At 35.4% G+C, this 19,203-nt stretch overlaps 1 protein-coding gene across 2 annotated transcripts; it reads left to right on the top strand.

Moving 5' to 3' along the window:
* The first annotated feature begins 1,311 nt into the window (after positions 1 to 1,311).
* Positions 1,312 to 11,947, top strand: LOC143462992 (uncharacterized). Of its 2 annotated transcripts, none has more exons than XM_076961335.1 (14): positions 1,312 to 1,448; positions 1,605 to 1,742; positions 1,906 to 2,062; positions 2,259 to 2,346; positions 2,712 to 2,817; positions 3,491 to 3,576; positions 3,684 to 7,634; positions 7,704 to 7,807; positions 8,062 to 8,205; positions 9,005 to 9,156; positions 9,382 to 9,561; positions 9,902 to 10,129; positions 10,328 to 10,492; positions 10,997 to 11,947. In XM_076961335.1, the coding sequence occupies exons 1-14, from the start codon at positions 1,402 to 1,404 to the stop codon at positions 11,076 to 11,078; spliced, it is 5,628 nt and encodes a 1,875-aa protein (XP_076817450.1). In that variant the 5' UTR covers positions 1,312 to 1,401; the 3' UTR covers positions 11,079 to 11,947. The 2 variants fall into 2 exon arrangements, with proteins under 2 accessions (XP_076817450.1, XP_076817449.1); XM_076961334.1 differs by having other exon boundaries at positions 2,244 to 2,346.
* The last annotated feature ends 7,256 nt before the right edge of the window (positions 11,948 to 19,203 follow it).

Here is a 19,203-nt window from a genome sequence, read left to right as displayed (position 1 = left end):
TTATTTTTTGCCATTAACTGTGCCGAGTAAAAGTTATTATGTTAAGTCTTATACATATAGTTACAACATTATAATGAAGAGGCTTACAAACCAATTATTAAAAGGAAAAAAGTGGCAAAGCTCCAAGGGCTTAAAACATGCGAGATGGCAAGAGTACAATTGTGTTGTAAGGTAGTAGGTTAGCATGGTCCCCAAACCCACAGCATAGGTAAGTTTGTCAATTTAACAAATACACTCAAAGCTATCATAAACAAAGAGAAAATAAAAGAAAAAATTCATAGGGAATCATAAAGGGTATGCTCACAAACTTTAAAAACATTGTTATGATTTTTACTGGAAATATTGTTAATTTGTTATTAATGTTGTAATTGTTATTGTATCGGAATATTTATCTGTGAACTAAGGAAAGCCCTTACTTGACTTAAACTCGACAAGGAATTTCTCATTGCTTGAGACCCAGTTACTTAACTTGCCTTGTGTTTTTTCAATAGATGTATTTTTTATTCGGTTTTATTGGCCTCCAAATTTTAAACTTTTTACTCAGACCAGGAGCAGGTGTGATGAGTTAATGCCTTGTCCAACGGCAACACACATATATTGCCATTGGATATCAAATCTGAAAAAAGAGCTCACCTAATTGTAAGGCCAACATCTTAACCCCTACACTATTAAGCCAATGAATATTTCAGGAATATTATTTTTTGGCTTCAGTATGCATAATTCTAATATAAAATTTTAGCTTACATATAAAGTCAATTTTTCTTAATTTTATACCACATCCAATTATATCAAATGAGTTACATTTTTAATCAGAATTTTTGCAAAACCCTAGATGTATGTGTTGAAACAGTCGTTTATATTTCAGGCAGTTTATTTGAATCGATCACTTTAATCTTTCAGCTTAATGTTGTTATAATTTAAAATTTTCAATGGTGTAGCCTATATATGAGTTGAAGTTATCTCATAGTTGAAATTAGAGTATCTTCATTGTGCAGTTGGTCCAAAATGTTGAATAGAATTTCAATAGCAATTCAGATAACCAAGAACGTAATATGCCTGTATCGCTGATGACAACAAGTTTTTTTTCAGCTCAGAATGCTCAAAACAAAAGTAACAATGTCAAAATCTAGATTTATTCCAAAGATAAATATTGGCTCTGAAATGATTTCTATATGATAATCGATTTTTAATTTAAAACTTGTCATTGTTGCAGCATGATAGTCTAGGCATGTCTCATAAAATTTTTGTTTGCACAGAGTGTCAAAGAAAAACTTACTTGGGATCTTAAACCTAATTCTTCTTGTGTTGGCAGTTAGTTTTATATTTCTGCAAACAAAAAGTTGACTTTTATTCAAATTTAATAATTGTATAGGCAAACTATTGTTCAAATGCTATTTAAATATGAGATGTATTGATGTAGAAAATCAAGAATCAAACACTATGGAAAGGTAATTTTGATTACAGTTTGCCATGCATTTTGAATTACTTGATTTAAGTATTAAAGTTAGTTTCACGAGACTAAACACTTTTAGCATATTGTTCGAGCATATGACTATGTTCACGTGGATGGTTTAATATTTAAGTTAAAATGAATTTTTATGCAGAAATACTCAGGATAGTCATGATATTGTCCACAACGAAGGGGATGAAACTTTACTGATATACAAAACTCCTCATCACCAAAACACGTTACAAATGCCTGTGGTGCAGTTGTCAAATGAGAAGCCCTTTTTTGAAACCAGGTCAGTTAAACAGATTTTTGTCTAACGTTTTGTGTATTTATGGTATTTACCCAGAAGCTATGGTAAAGTTTATTTTAATTTTGCCATTTGTCTGATATGTGTCATCTTCTCCAGACTTCTTATATTGTTTCAGTATTTGATATTTTATTTTCAATGTCTTTAGAATGGAACCTGCAGCTTTGGAAGAAAAAGTAGCTCGACAATCTAATAAAACATTATTTTCAAAATCAAACCGATCACGAGCCAAGTCTACTCCTGAAGTATCTGTCTATTCAAACAAAGATTTGTCAACCAGCTTATCATCAAAAAAGCAAGCTAAAGTACAAATTTTAAAAGGCTGTATTTGTAAAATGATGGAGAAAGTTATGTTTCCTAGATATTTTAAACGATACATTAAGTTGACATACTTGGGCATCAGTATATGAGCTGCAGTTGGTATTTCACTGTAGGTGATAAATTTTTGATATAAGTTATGTAATTAAATTTTACATGATCTTGTAGATACCAATGTTACAGGTTTCCGCAAAAACTACAAAAACGAAGCCTGGGAAACTTAGGTCAATGAGTACGCCAAATATTAAGAATGACATCAGCAATAACAGAGGTATATATGTACTTGCTGTGGAAACGTAGTGAAGTGGACTAACAATATTTGAACTGGATCTGGTTATTACTATCAACCTGCCTAAAGTTGGTCATGAACATTAGCTTGACTTGATTTCTCACCCACTTAATCCAAATCTTCACCAGCAGGCTTAAGTTCATTCATAAGCAGGTTTAAGTTCACGTATAAGCAGGCTTAAGTTTGCCTTCGATAAAAAAACCTGTCAAATATAAGTGACATATGATACTGTACGTTTTGTGAACAAGACACAATATGTGCTTTATTTTGTTACATAGCCATTATTATAGAGCTAGTTAAAAGCTTAATGGCATTGATATATAATTCTTGATATTTGTCTTTTACAGGGGTGGACCGCTTAGTTTCTGTAGATGAATCAACTGATGGAAAAAGCATGTTTCCCGGTAGAATGTTGTTACCAAAAATGGATGAAGCAAATTCTCAAAATACTGGGTGTGTACGGCATTGCAAACATATAATACATTTATACTTATGCTATAGCAAAGCAGAAAACTTTAGATTTAGATGTAGATGATTTGCACCAACAACGTGGTAGCACCAAACTAAAGACACTGAATTGCAATTGACTTGTTGGTTCTGGTTGGGTTAAATGTACGTAAGGAGGTTTCATTCAGTTCTAACTGAAAATAGTGCACTGTAATAACAGTAACTTCTAAATATGTTACCATAATAAACTAACATTAAAACTGCATTAAAATATTAACTTAGTTAAGGAAAGTATTTTTTTTCTTTCAAACATTTCAACTAAAATTTGGTAGCCGAATGTTTATTACGCAAGTATTTCGATGATGTAACAAACAGATTTTATTATTCTTGATATGATCATCGACCAATTATGCCACATTAAATTTGATAGCAATGAGCTATGTGGTGAGAGAAATTAAGCTCCTGTGTGGTATATTGAACAATAATTTCATTAATGTTTTCTAACAAAAATGCAGGTATATCTACCTAAATAATGTTTTAAAGGTAATTAACTCTTTGATCCACAACTGTTTGTGTTGGTATTGATATAGTAATGATATAAATATGACGTAGCACAATTTCGCAAACTGTACATAGCACCCCATAGCGACTTTGTTTAGAACCGTTATATGCTTTGCAGGTTAACATTACAATCAATATCCAGATCGTCTACACCATTTGGTAGGGACGATTTGATTGATCTAGAAACACCAAGAAATAGATCAAGTAATGCTTTTTAATTGGTCTTAAATGATAAAATAATAAAAACTTATATTGTTCCTTTCCTTTTTGGTTGTATAATTATTGCTTGGTAATATAGAATTTATTTTTAGGTGTTACACCTACCGGTGGCCGCCTTCCATACAATCCTTTCCATACACCCAGAACCTCAAATGCAATGGTTCGACTAGATCCTCTCAGCAAAAAGTTGTTCCCGTATGATCCAGATCTTCAATCATCGGATGGTTTTCCATCTAGCCAAGCATACATGTTGCCCTCCTCCCCATTATTAACCGTAAGAACTAAAGTACATTACTATGACAATCTTGAATCGTTGCCGGCCACTCCATTGACAGCAAGGGGAAGAAGATCAGTGTTGGAGCCATTACAAGAGAGCTCTGAAAGATCTCTTACTCCAAATAGTTCCACTTTGTTTGAACAACAACAAAACTCAAAAGCAAAAGCAAAAGCAACCTCAAGGCAGAACCTTGTGGATAGCCTAGATTTTATTGCAAGACAATCAAACCCCAATGACATGTATGACAATTTTGGCTCTCTGGTTAATGCGGCTAGCATACTTGATCAAGATGTTGGTACAAACGATATGGATGTAAACTCAGCAGCAAGTCACCGAGAGAAGGAAAATATCACTTCAAACAATGGAGTGGAAAATCATATCTCAGGAGAGCAATTGTCACCACCCTTAATCGACAGTACAGCTGACAATACTGACAATAATGGAAAAGTTTTAGATTTTCACAGCTTAGTCGATGAAAAAAAGAACTTGGATGTACTTCAAGTCACACCTTCTTGCACGAAAAGTATTCTGCTTGATCCAAGAAGCAAAACCATTGACAATGGGAAAAGTAAACCTAGAACATCCTCAGCAGTTTTAGTACCTGGGTTACGTGCCGAAGAGTTTGCTTTGAAACATAGACAGACAATGAGTAGTCAGTCGCTGACAAGAAAAATCAGCAGTAACCACAGTAGTTCTACTTCCTCACCTGTGCCTGAAAACTTTAAATTGTCGGCAAATGCAAACAGTAACTCCAGCAAAATGTATAAAAATACCAACAATCTTGGTATACAAAATACAAATACAAACAATTCTGCTAAAAATGTTGTTGTTCAGGCTGATGAAAAAGTGAGTAATCATGAAGAAAATTCAAAGATGGAAACTAGTAAGGTGAAAACATTTCTTGAGAGGACAAAAGTTGACAATGCACAGAATACCAAAAGTAAAAATCTGGCCAAATGTGATGACCATGCTATCTTCGTTTCAGGCATGACCAAAAGCAAAGCGTTTCTGAGTGAGGATGACATTATGAAAATGATAGATCCACCGCTATTAATTTTGCTTGAACAACCTCAGCATATTTCATCCGAAGAAACTTCAAAATTGAAACATGTGCAAGAAAATAGTGCTGCTATCAGTACAAAAAAGCAAGTATCTACCAATGATTCAGTGCCTGTTGATGCTGGTAATAATGTGATCAGAGAAGACAAATCAGCAGCGAGCAGAGGCGATGCTTCTAAAGACACAGAGAAGGAAACTGATTTTGTATTACCAAATTCATTAAGTTTATATGTGCCAGACCAAGATGTTGCTTTAAAAATAACCGTAAATTTGGATGACCAAGAAAGTAAGGATAGTTCAGTGTTAAAGCAAGCCACTAAATCAGCTAGAAATGGCTTGTCTCAGGATAAATCTAAGGCCAAAACAAAACCGTTATCATCAAAAGCAGCAGAAGCAACAAGCCGATTGTATAAATCTCCGAATAATGTTGAAAATAAAAGTAAGTCTGACACAAAGAAGTTACCCAAAGCAAACAAAGTATCTGTGAAAAAAGAAGACACAAAGAGTAAAGCCGGAAAAGCTTCTGATCGAAACAAAGATACATCTGACCAAAAAGGGCTAAATAAAGCTGTCAGAAATGTAAAGGAAATTCAATTTTCTGCCAAAAAGAAGAAAAAGTCTGCAATGATGCCTTCAAACAGCAAAATAGGCTTTTCAAACAATCCAAAGACAAAAGACACTCCAAACATTTCCCCACATGATATAATAGGAACTTCCTTGTCTCAAATTTCAACAAATGTTGAAAACGAAAACAAATCCTCTGACAAAAAGGCAGTGCACACAACAATAGCTGATGTAAAGGTCACAAAAGAATCTCCATGTATTTGTGACAATAACTCGCCATCCGTGAATGAATTGTTTATAGAATGTGACACATTACCTAAAAATACACCAAGAAATGAAAACAAAAACTCATCTAGTTTGTGCTGTGATGAACAAAGCTTGAAATCAAAAGATACCCCTTGCATCAAACAAGATGTGACGTCACAAGGAAAAGGTGATGTTGAAATTAACAATGATACAATGCCAAAAGAACCGACACAAAACCATCGTTATAGAAAACAACCTGTGCAAACTCCTGTAATCGTTGAAGCCTTCCCATCTCCTAGTGAAGAAATACTTTTAAGTAAAGTTGCTGAAACCAAACCAAGGTCCTTACGAAGTGGTAAAAGAGCTAGCACTGCCACGGGTATCATTAGATTAAAAAAGCAACCAAAAACCACTACAGGTAATAAAATAAAAAAGGTTAATACTCACAACAAAAAGAAAACGAAGGAAGATATAAAGTTTGCTGAAATTCCCTGTAAGTCTTCTGCGGAGCCTAGAGCACAATCTGCTGGCTTAACCATTGAAAAACGCAACAAATATTATCAAAAATCAAAATCTAGAGGCAAGAAATCGACTTATGTTATTGAAGAGGAAGATGATTTACTGGATATCGATATTGAGAAGCATGCATTGATTTCTGGATTATCATGGCATGTTGTTGTACCCAAAAATGAAACTGGAGACCATCTCATTCTTAAACCTGACAATAAATTGGTATTGGATCAGCATGAAGCTGCGGACTTTTCACAAGGAAGTAAATTAAGTCCAATTCCAGAATCAGCAACTGTTTCGATCAAGTCTGTTAATTCTGACCACAAAGATAATCAAACTGAGGCAGTGAACTGCATTTCGACTGACACCGTGCAAAATACTGATAATATCGTGCCAATAAACAACTTTGGCCAAAATGATTTTGCTCCACAGTCACCACAATTGCATAGACCTACTAGCACTGCATCCAATTTCAGTCTTAATGTTGATTTGATAGAAGATTCTATTCCTGATACGGTGACACAACAAAAAAAAGACACACACAAAAGTAATGCAAGCTCAATCAAGGGAAATGCATGGGATGATTCTGAAGCTGGTCACCAACTCATTCCTAAGGAGATTTTGAACGAAAAGAAATTCTCTGTAAGTGGAATTGCAATTACTCAGGCAAAGAACGAAGAAGAAACTTGTGGTTCACCCACGATCTGTGATAAACCTGTTGAAAATAATTCAACAGTTTCTAATCAAGATGACATGTTGCTTTCAGAAGAAAAATCACAATACGACCCTGAAGATGATTCGAGTGGTGATGAATCTGAAGAGTTGGATGAGCTTGAACTCCTTCGTCAGGAACTTCTTGCACCAAGATCGGAATTGGATGCCCACATTCTTCACAAACTGAGTAGTGATTCTGAAGATGACAGCACTCCAGATGCCACTTTAAATAATTCCTCTACGGTACAAGACAATGATACCACAATGATCAACTTAACCAAAGCGAGTAACGCTTTAGAGGAAAGTGTGTTTTTGCACACTCATGAAAATAGTCCTCGGGAAATTGTCATACAAGACAGAAGAAGATCACCTGATCAAGAAATAAATGCAGCTTTTGGCAATAAAATTAATGTACTTCCTCAGGAAGACCGTTGCTTTGAAATAAGTGATGATGATACCTTATGCCCTTCAACACTAAGCTCAGATGGAAGGCAGGAATTTCTTCAGCATGAAAGAGGAATGGAACTGAGAAGAGCTGCCTCAGTATGTTCCATTTCATCACACGATGATTCAGAGATTGAAATGCTTGAACACATGAGGCGGACACTTCATGCAGCAGAGTCAGATGAAATGGAAACCCCAAGATCTGAATCTGAATGTAGTATCAATATCGGTAAGACTTCTTTTGAAAACGTTTTTGTTTGCCAAGTGTTGTATAACTCAAGTTTTAATATCTTTCTAGAAAGCGATTTGGAGGATCGACCAAAACCAATTCACAGGCAACTGACTAAGTCAGCATTAAAAAGACACAATTCCAACATGGAGGATGTACGTGATCAATCAAGGGTAAGATTTGTTAAAAACGATTTTAACTACTGTATTACTAAAGGTTTATCATTAAATGCTGAGTAGTATGTGCATTTAACCCAGTAAACTGCACATTGCATTTGGGATTCATTAATTTTTTGATGTTGATGATGACTATTCTCGGCTATCAAATCTCAAAATTTTGTCATTATTTTTATTGTTATGTTTTTACAATGGTATGATCTTTTGGCAGATCTAAGCTTGTTTTCAAAGAAGCCTATACTTTGTTTTAGGCACTGTTGGAGTCTCAAAACTCTCAAAGAAGCAGCACCAGCTATGTGACAGAGTCATCAGTGAACTCTATTGCTGACCTTAACACTGAAAAGTGTATGGGCTGGAAGAAGGGCCCAATGATTGGTCAAGGAGCTTATGGAAAAGTGTGTTCCATAATATTTCAGTTACAGTGAAATCTTGTTTACTCGATTCCTTTTTACTCTAAGTTCAATATACATCTATATAACTTAACTCGTTTTGCTTTCATATACATGTAAACAACCACGATATCACTACCTCAAAAGTTAATGTCACGTTCATTCAACATTTGGTTTGTCAAAGTATTTTTTTGCTCTAGTGCGGCGAAAAAAGCTTATGTAATTTAGAAATTAGGCAACAAAACACTCATCATTTCAAAAAAGGTTGCATAATCATATGTCCAAGCATATGTATAGGTGTTGAAGTTGATTAAGTGGTACTATAACAAAATGTCAATGCAGTATGCAATCACGCTACCCTTCTTTTTTCTGAAAAGTTGACCAAGCTTCAATAATTTAAACCCTGAATAATTCAAAGTTATGTGACAGGTCAATTTTGCTTTGAATTTATGAACTTCCAGTGTAATCGGGACGCATTTTTTATTTCGTTTATCGATGAACTTATTCCAATATTTTATTTATTGTTTCCATTTTGATCGTTTTAATTAAATTACAACTGTCTTCTGTATTTCATCTGTGAGAGATGTGTTAAGGTACTGATGTCATTGTTCTTTTTCATTGCAACATTTTCATTTGAACATGTTTTAGTTTGATTTTGAACTTTTATTTGAATATATTTTGGAAACATGTAACGTTCCATAATTTTACAACCTTCCCAATTTTTCACCGTCCATATCATTGTGTGTCATAACCACTGTGATTTTAAAACAAATGAAGATTAATTTAATTTAATTTTTTTATGAAGGTGTGGCAAGGTATGACTCACTGTGGACAGCTGATCGCCATAAAACAAGTTGAATTGTCGTTGCTGAATCGAAATGATGCTGAAAAGGAATTTGAAAATCTGCAACGTGAAGTAGATATTTTAAAAGATATGAGGCATCCGAACATTGTTAGGTTTGTCTAAAAACCGTGTTAACTGTTGCAAATAGTTAAATAAATTTTGAATCAATCATTGTGTCATTTATATCGTATATTTTATATATACATCTTACTGTATCATTGCGAAATTTTATATACTGGTATTATTGTGTTCTTTGGCATGTCAATATGCGCATCAACCACAAACGCTGAAAAACTAAATTTACTGTATTTAGTAATTTTGTATTTATTTTTGTGCAGTTTTATAGGAACAAACTTAGATGGCAACGTGGTTAGCATATTCATGGAATTTCTAACGGGAGGTTCTATATCTGGAATTTTGCGAAATTTTGGCCAATTACATGAGCCAGTTTTTAAACGATACACAAGACAGGTTTTGGAAGGGGTAAAATACTTGCATACAAGAAACGTTGTGCATAGGTGAGTACAGATCACAACATTTTGGTTGAGCAAGTTTAGTTTTAAGTTGTATAATTTATTCTTGGTAATGTTTTGTACACAGTTTGTGACGTATATGCCTTCTGTTAGTTGGATTTTTTGCCCTAATTCTAATCTCAATAAGTTTCTAGTTTCATGTTACACCAACATCATAAACGATTTAGTACTTGACAATAATAAGTATCATTATGTGTCATAAAACCATAGAATTATATAGCAACTTTGTCAAAAGTAGATTTTTCTAACTTTTGAAAACATCTATTAGATTTTTCATTAAAGATTTTTAGAGAATTATTTTTATAAATTTTATTTATTTATTCAGAGACATCAATGGAAACAATATAATGCTTTTACCAAATGGAATAATAAAGCTGATTGACTTTGGTTGCTCAAAACGCATGCATCAACGATCCATGTCTGCTAAAAATATGGATGATGCTGACGAAAGCATTACAATAGAACGTCAACTCAAATCTGTTGTTGGCACACCATACTGGATGGCACCTGAGGTTATAACTGGTCAAGGGCATGGGCCAAAGTCTGATCTTTGGTAATATTCTCAGTGTTTGTAACAAAAAGTTATGACAAGAGTTTTTATAAATCATGAAACCAGGTCTTAGTTGCAGTGCAATCATGTAACTAACACATTTGCCGATAGTTAACATAGAAAATACTGGTACCGGTAATAAGTGTGTATTACACCAATAACCTAATGTTTTTGGGTTAAAATTTTTCATTTGTTTTGCAGGAGTGTGGGCTGTACTGTAATCGAGATGGCCACCACCAATCCACCTCTGCATAATTTAGGGCCAATGGCAGCAATGTTCCATATTGGTGAAGGAAGAACCATGCCAGGCCTGGACAAGAGCCATTCAAAGCATGCACAATCTTTTGTGGTCCAGTGCTTCAGATTGTAAGTGTTAAAGCCAGAATTTCTAAACTTTCGAAGTAGATTGGTCACTTATAGGTGGTATGCACTAATTCGGGAAGTTTTTAACTACGGAATGCATAGGGCTGTGTTATATTTAAGGTTTACGTATGGCTATTGCTGGGAGCAATTTTTAACTGAATATATATGCTTTACTTTAGATTAAATCTATCTTCCTTTGCTGACCTTGTTATGTATGTTGTATATTTTTTGTGTAACTTTTACTGAAATGGGTAATTTTTGCAGTTATTATTAAATATCATAGAAATAAACAGGGTATTATTGCATATCATGGCTTTCAAAAGTTCAAAACTGTGTGTACTGCCTTACTTTTTCTAAACCAAAGATTTGCTTGATGAAGCTTGGCTTTTTTTTATGAAATTACTGTTAAAAACTACTAGAATAAGTATTGGGTATAGTGAATTTCTTTTTAATGCTTCAGAAACAAAATGCTACCAGTCATATTTTTAATCACATTTTATGTAACAGCAATGCTGATGAAAGACCGACAGCTGAAACACTCCTGCGCCACAAATTCATGCGTAATAAGCGCCATGAAAAGGAAAGATAATTCTTAATTTGTGTTAACTTCCCCTTTGCATTTGTGTCTTTTGAGTGCTTTATTGGTTACTGTGATATTATTGAATATGCATTTGTTCATCTAAGCCTTTAAAGTTATCATTTATTGGTTCTTTTAATCATGTTTTAATGCCCTTGACTTTTGTGATGCTTTTTATTTTTCCTTTTTTTGACTTCAGTAATTAGTTTCTAATCTTTTGTGTAGATTATAGTATCATGCTGGACGTGATAGACATCATGGTTGAATGATGTGTTTTTATAATGTTGTTTCTTTTATATCACCAAGATTCAAAACTATTTTTAAAATTCTTTTTTATTTGTTCCATTTTGTTATGTACTACCTAATGCCTTCACTTGTTGTGTCTTTTACCAATGAGCATTCCATTTTAATTGAAGTTTACTATTTTGCCGAATATGAATGCGTTTTTCATGATAATAAAATACTAATGCGTCATCTAGTAATTCTGTAGTTAACTAATTCTCACCATCCGACACAAATTATCAAGGTACATAATTCTTCCTTTCTATTTCAATACATTTTATCCCATTTTGTGTTTCCAGGAAGCTCACTTATCCGAAAACTCAATGTTCTGGCAGCAAGCTTGTTTGAATTGACGAGATAGCACTGTAGATGTAGCCATAGCAAAATGTCTTCCTTGCGAACATGCATGCATTAGTACCTGTCTTAATTAAATTTGTAACTATTATTTAATGCATTCTCTTTGGTTTAAACGTTCTTGGATTCGGTTTAATAAGGGTAATACCGATTGTCAATCAATATTCTCGGATTAAGCTTTGTTTCAAGTCTACGCTATACGGTTTGATGGCTCCACACTAAAAATCACACCTTCTTCAAACTTGACAATTTTTTTCAAATTTCGCATAACAAACTACTAAGAATTATACAAGCAATGCATAAGCATCAGCTTGCTTCATCACCTCTACTCAGGGTTACCATTCCGTGCTTATTTCTAAGATTTGTGCATATTTTCACGTACAATGTCTTAGAAAATACTAATGCGCTTATTTCTAAGAAACGTACTTATTTTCACTTGCGTGCTTACTTGCGGGCAGAGATGCCTACTTTGGGCATTAGCCTAAGACCCCTTTAGTATACTATTTTGTACCAAAGAAATACCAAAATAAAGAACATGCAAATAGTGTCAATAGTGCAGTATTTTTCTTTCGTTTCCTAGTCGTCTTTATTTTTGAGTGCATACCGATGGCAACCCTGCCTATACTCTAAGATGTTTTTACGTATTGTATTGAACTTTATTTTTAAAGTATATACTTTTGAAATGTTGCAAAAGCTTGTGTATAGAAATCAAAAATAAAATTTAACCTTAATTAACGGGATCACGTGAATTGACCGTGAACAAATTCACCGGCGACAACTGGTAGTGGTCAACTGACCGGCAACAAATTGGCCGGCGATCAAATTAACCGTGACGTAAATTGGCCGGGGATGAAATTAACCGTCGATAAATTGGCCGGCGATGAAATTAACCGGCGACAAATTGGCCGTCAAAAGGTCAAAATTCTAATTCACTATCTAGTCGCGCATCAGCTTTAATCCCAGCCAATTTAGTATGTGTATTGCAGTCAAGGTTGCCACTTGTAGGGTTTGTTGGCCCCTTGTAGGGTGTAGGGTGACCCTACGGGTTTTTCACCTTTATTCATAGATTTCCTATTGTTACATGCATTTTCCCGGTCTAGACGAGTTGTTTGATGAGATTATGAAACAATGCGTTGTAGCCTATCTCATGTAGTAACAATGGACTCATTGTAATAACAATGGACACTTTAGTTAAGTAAATTGTCAGATTGAAGCTGTGCAGAAATAAAAAAAAAATTTTGTTAAAAAAAGGAATTAATTACAAACAAATATTTACTTTACATATCATATACTACCATCAACTTAAACACAATAATTCAGCACTTGCACGGTCAATTTACCTCCCGGTCAATTTTCATTCCGGTCAGTCTGTTCCCGGTTAGTTTGTTCGCGGTCAGTTTACATCACGGTCAGTTTGTTCGCGGTCAATTTACGTCACGTTCAGTTGTCCCCGGTGAGTTTGTTCGCGGTCAATTTCCCGCGGTCAAATGTCATGGAACCCTAATTAACACATCCAATCCAACATCTTTCATTTTTATTTTACGGTACGGTATACCGATTATGCTTGGTTAGCGAGGTTTAGACAATGCCTTTATTGTATGAGTTCTGCTTAGAAGAAATCAGACTTTTAACAACATATTTAATATGAAAGTGAAAAGAGAACACACTCGTAAAACAGATAATCTGGAATGATACCTACCGGTATGTTGGCACATTGGCAACCATGCTGAGGCATTATGGGTAGAGGCATTATGGGCATTATGGGTAGAGATTAAACCACTATTGGCGCTATTTACAGTCAGTAACAATCTAACAATAAGGTTCTTAATACATATGTTACATCTCCCTTCCTAAGGTTGATGTAAGCATATATTGATCGACACAAGAAATCAATAACGATCGCATCATAACTGGTTGCTAAACAGTGACACTGATTGCAGTAGGCAAGCATGAAAAACAGTGGAATGTAAGTGACATATACTAGTGTGAAGACTTGATATAATAATAATGAAACACGACAGTGGTGAGTCAAAATACAAAACAAAGGCACATATAATACTACACGGCAAAGGGTGCGCATGATCTATTGAGAAGAGTAACATGCATTTACTTACACACTCAGGCAGTGACAAACTCGTTGTATCGAGATGGAGGCTTTATCTGCCGTCCGCTTCGCGAAACTCGTACGTTTGTATCACGCACATCGGTGATATCATTAGCGGAACTGCAAGGCCTTGGGACTTGCGTATTTATGTTATTATCACATTACCTTCATAGTATTCGAATTGAAACTCAGGTTGAGCTCGTACTGTTTAGTACAATTGTCTGCGATTTTTGCGAATGTCTCCGTACTCATTTTAAAGTTTGATAGGACTGTGGCTCAAATCTCCGGTTGGTGATTCCTTGTGCTCTGCTTCTGTTACGATTGTGGTATAAAACTTCCCTTTTGCAGCTCTGGTAATGGCGTCTTACCTCGATCATTGTATTTCTTTTGCATTTGTTCAAGATTAGCCGCAATATCAACAATGTGCGGTTCCAACATTTTAGTTGAAACTGGAAGTTTGCTTTATAGCCTTCTGTTGATTACATTTGGCGCTGGAGACTATTGCAGGCTTGTGACAGGTGAGATCTTGTACTCCAACATTGCGAGATATGGATCACTTCTATCATCGATAGCCTTTTATAAGATGTTTTTTATTGACTGTATGGTTCGTTCAGCTTATCCTTTCGACTTTGGAAATCCTGGACTGGATGTTGTAGTCTTAATATTCCAAGCTTTGGTAAACCCTAAAAATTCCTTGCTTTGAATCGGCATATTGTCGCTGACGACTTCTTCTGGGATTCCATGGCGTGCGAAAAAAGCTTTGGATTGTTCTACAATAGTTGTTGCAATCTTGTCAGACAACAACATCATTTCTGGATACTTGGAGAAATAGTCAACGATCACGAATTAATCTTTTGCTTGGAATGTCAATATATCTATAGAAACTTTGAGAGAGCGTTCATTTGGTATGTCATGTGGTATTAATGGCTCACGTTGGTGATTTCGTTGAAATTTCTTGCATGTTTGCGACCAACTTCTCAACATCTCAAGATAAGTCTGGCTAGGGCAGAGTAGTAGACCCATTAACCAGAAAACCCACGTAGGACCATTTATAATATTGTAGGCAGGGTGTCGAGCCGGAATTGGACCTGAACCTTTAAACCCGTCTGAGCAGATGTTTTTTGAAAACCGAACCGGAACCCAATATATTCAATTTGTTTGAACTTGAACCGTTGAAGATTAAGAGAAAAAAAAAAGATCCAGAATCGAACCTTCTTCGATTATGGTAACCACATTTTAATTAAAAATAATTTCATTCCAGAGTTATAGAAAACGTGTCTTCTTTGCCTATTTCAAAACGTAAAAAACTTGGGCAGTGTAGTTGAAGAAATTAAAAATAATATTTAGCTGGACATTGTCATTCGAACCCGGAGCGAACCGCAACCGAACCGAACTGTATTAGCAAGCCTGCTAAACCTAAACCCGGAGCGGAATGAATGTGTGCGTCCGATACAAATCTGAGCCGGAGAAGAACCGATAAAATAAACTTTGTGAAACCTTAACCGAAGTTAAACCGTTTTCCATTATACAGTTCGATTTTCCGACTGTAGGCTACAATGTAGGAAGAGTTAAAGTCGACTTAAAGAACCAAACAGTTGCAATCAAAGCAAGAAATTCTAGAATCATATTCATTAACCGAGTAAAACCAATAAACATGTAAGCTTAGTAGGCCTATAGTAATATTGGTAAAACTAAGATGTTTCGGGAAAAAAGATCTGCCTCTCTTCAGAGTATATAAAAATAAATTCATGATGTGAAATTAACTGTGAAATAAGTATTTATACATTGGCCAACTCCGTACGTAGGCCTAACTTCACAAAAAAGACTCGAAATTTAAACAGCAGACATGACGATCGATAGAGTTAGGCTACTTACAGGTGCTAAAGCACTGTTAAAAATAAAACCAGGTGTAAAGATAACAGACGTGGCTTAGTTTTGAGAGGGTCTCGACATTATCCAAGTACGCTTATGGAACTGGCAACCGTGTACTCAATAAGAAAACTGAAAATAATACAGGGAGACTCTCCGCTATGACATGATTACTTCATCGGCCTACCTCCCGAAATAGAACTGGAAGCTAATTAAAACCAAAACGGTGTCGGAAGCCTTTTACCTTACTGAACAACTTGGATGCAAATCGTGACTATCACTTTTCGTTCGATTTTGCCCTCAAATACCTTGCTGTAACTCGGAACCGATCGCTCACGTGCTGCCGATATCTTGAGTCACTACACAAGAAACTCACATTTAACCTCGCTCTGCTTTGATAAGACGACTGGTGGTTCCGGCCGGGCTGCTTGAGCTGCTACCCTCTCCCACAACAGCTCTCGCCTTATAGTATTTCATCGCTGTGCACCTGCCTGGAATCGCGGTTCTCATACCCAGTATGTCGATATTGTCATAAACGATGTACTTGCGTACTGTGACTGATGCCTGGGTCCCACACGACTGGACAATTTCCTTATTGCTTCAGGGAATATATCTGCTGGGCTTCGCCATGTTTAAAGCTAGGTCTCTTTTTCGCGCGTGGGCGGGCAACACACAATTTTATCATCGACGCCAACTCCAATGCCATCACACTATCGCTTACCATGACGGCGTGTGTACAGCTTAACCGGCATTCTGTCGATCGATTCTGTTCAGCTATGTACAAATCGGTAGTGGCAATCTCTACGGCTTTGGAGTGTAGGACGGAGGAGCAAGCTGCATACCTGTTCCAGTATATCTGATCACTCCATCTACCGTGTCCCCACGGAATAGCCTACCCTACATGACCTGCGTGATTTAGATGACAGCATAATCCAGTGGCTAATCGATCTGAGCCCCGAAATCTGACTCCCGCGGTGGCAGAAAATCAAGTCACAAGATGACGGTAGCAACTGCTATGAGGGTTACGCATCCAATTGTTAGTGGAATTAGAGCAAAACGGCAATCAAATCAACTCAAACAACAAAATGTCATAAACATAAACAATCATTAACGGCACAAAATCTAAGACATTTTAGGTTATCAAAAGGTTAGTCTTTGTTATAAAACAATTTTGCGGTATCAACGAAGGCGACATACACCAGTTTTGCTGCTGTGAACCGGCCAAGCGTAAAATGGGTTTTACAGGGAGTAACTACTTTGCTAATACTTTTGATTCCATATTAAAATTGGCTAGCTTGGCAGAGAGTAAGATACTTTGCGGACCGGCGGTTGGGAACCACTGCCTTAGAGGATGCCTAAATCAAAGCAAATCTTATGTGCATTTTAACCACAAGCAAATCAAGTGTTAAAGTGTAAAAACTCAAGTTGTTCGAACAGCCTCTGTGTAATCATGCCTATGCTTAAAGGCTATAGGTCTACAAGCGCAGACGCTCTAAGACTGTAGGATAGGTTGTAATCAAATATAGATAGATCTTCAGGTGTTTAAAGTAATTGTAATTAGGCTTATATTACTTGATACCGGTAAAAAGGTTGAGTTGTCTGTCAATATTATTTTGTTATTTTAAGCTTGCAGGTTAGTAACAAGTGTGACATGCTGTTAGACTGCCTTATTTTGTAGGCTGCCACTATTTAATGGGAAAAAATTGTGCGTTCGAAGCTATTTATCATAGTTTACTGTTAACCTAACTTTAATGTTATCGGTAGCCTAGCCTATAACATGGTAATATAAATCTATACCTTCCAGTCTAAATATAACTCCAATAAAACTTAAATGGCGAAAGTCAACTTTTTGCATACCATTTCTGCCATTCTAACCTAACCGCCTAGGCTATTTTTAAAAACAAGCTGACCTGCATAAGGTGAAATAGTCACTTTGTAGTTTTGATGCATATATATATATATGTGTGTTTACCATTACCAGATATATTACAGTCGGGCAGACTAACAGGTGACTGTGTAACTTTGATTCATACTTTTTATATTTTTTCAACTCAGTGGCAGCCAGAAAATTGTAACTTAATAGGCTTAATTTCTTATGAAACTATTCAAGTGGCCTGACAATCAAGATTTATCTAACTTTTTTCCTTGGGCGGAAGAAGGACTTTGTAAAACTTTGATTGCTTACCACTGATACTGTGCAAGCTTGTCCCACTGTTGGTGTGCATTTAATAGATGCAATTTTTATTATTTTTGTAATATGATTCTTCTCGATTTTAAAACTGTTTTTCCAGACCCACTAAGCAGGCAGGAACATCTCGTACAAGTTAAAGCATTGCTGAAAGTTGGGAGGGCATTTCAGTGGTAGTACTGCATATTGAACAAGGTTTGCAAGGGTAGCATTTTAACCCAGCGATTTTATTTAAAAAAATACCAATATTAGCTCTTTTGCATTGATTTACGATATGTCACTTAAACCAAGGATTGTAACCAAATTATTTTTTCTGATTGTAGTTATGTCAATGTAAGTTGTGACTTACGTCAAGCCAACTTTTTTAGACAATATTAATTTATTTTTACTGTCATTGTCAGATCGTGGCTCCAGTAGTTTTGAAATCTAAGTTGAGTTATTACAACAAGGGTTATACATAAATTTCCTAGACGAGGTGATTCTGATTGCTATAAAAGTAAAGCTCTGTCTTCTACATTCTGCCATGGTTTGTTATGGCTCCATAAAACTTGAGGTTGGAAACTTTGCCAATTGACGGGAGAAATCCCTCACACAAAAAGCATCAAAAGCATACGAAAGTATACAGAGTAGTATGTAGATTTAGAACCCCCCATGCAGTATGCAAACTTTCTCATCTCGGCTTAAGTCATAGTTATTAAGCAAAATCCACTGGAACAATTTATTTATACAACTCATTGAAGTTGAACGTTATCCTTTAAAGTTAGGAGAAAAGATGCATAAGAAGTGAAATTTATTTAAGTATGGTTAAATTGAAGTTAAACTTACATTTGAAAACAGATTTACGTTAAGTTGTATGTTTTATTGTTCGGGTAAGGAATTGGGTGTTATAGCTCCCAACATTTAATTTCTCCAATGAAATAAAAACAGGCCATGTTGTATGCTGAAAACAACTGCCAGTTCTTAAAATATATTTGGTAAAAAACTTAAAATGGTTCAGTATGGTAAGTAAGACGTGAAGTTATTTTATCAAACATCAGTTTGGAAGCAATCATTGCATATTTAAACCGTGTTTAGTTTTGAGCTCGCTTTAATGCCAGCTAATTTCAAGATACTGTATATACAAAATGCAAATTTTGTATGATATATATAGCTATGTTTCAAAATAAAGCTTTACACCAAGGTTTATATACTATTAGCCGAACAATGTTGTTAAACTAATATTGAAGTACAACAATCTACTGTCATATATGCATTTGAATTTCCTATAATTCCAGCCGTTTGGTAACAACAGTTAGCATTTGCTGGTTGCAGATATAGTTAACTGATATTTTATTTTGTTT

The sequence above is a fragment of the Clavelina lepadiformis genome, chromosome 6 (assembly GCF_947623445.1).
Source record: "Clavelina lepadiformis chromosome 6, kaClaLepa1.1, whole genome shotgun sequence".
Taxonomy (NCBI): Eukaryota; Metazoa; Chordata; class Ascidiacea; order Aplousobranchia; family Clavelinidae; genus Clavelina; species Clavelina lepadiformis.
The sequence above is the reverse complement of the archived record's forward strand: the minus strand, read 5'-3'. Positions and strand labels throughout refer to the sequence as shown.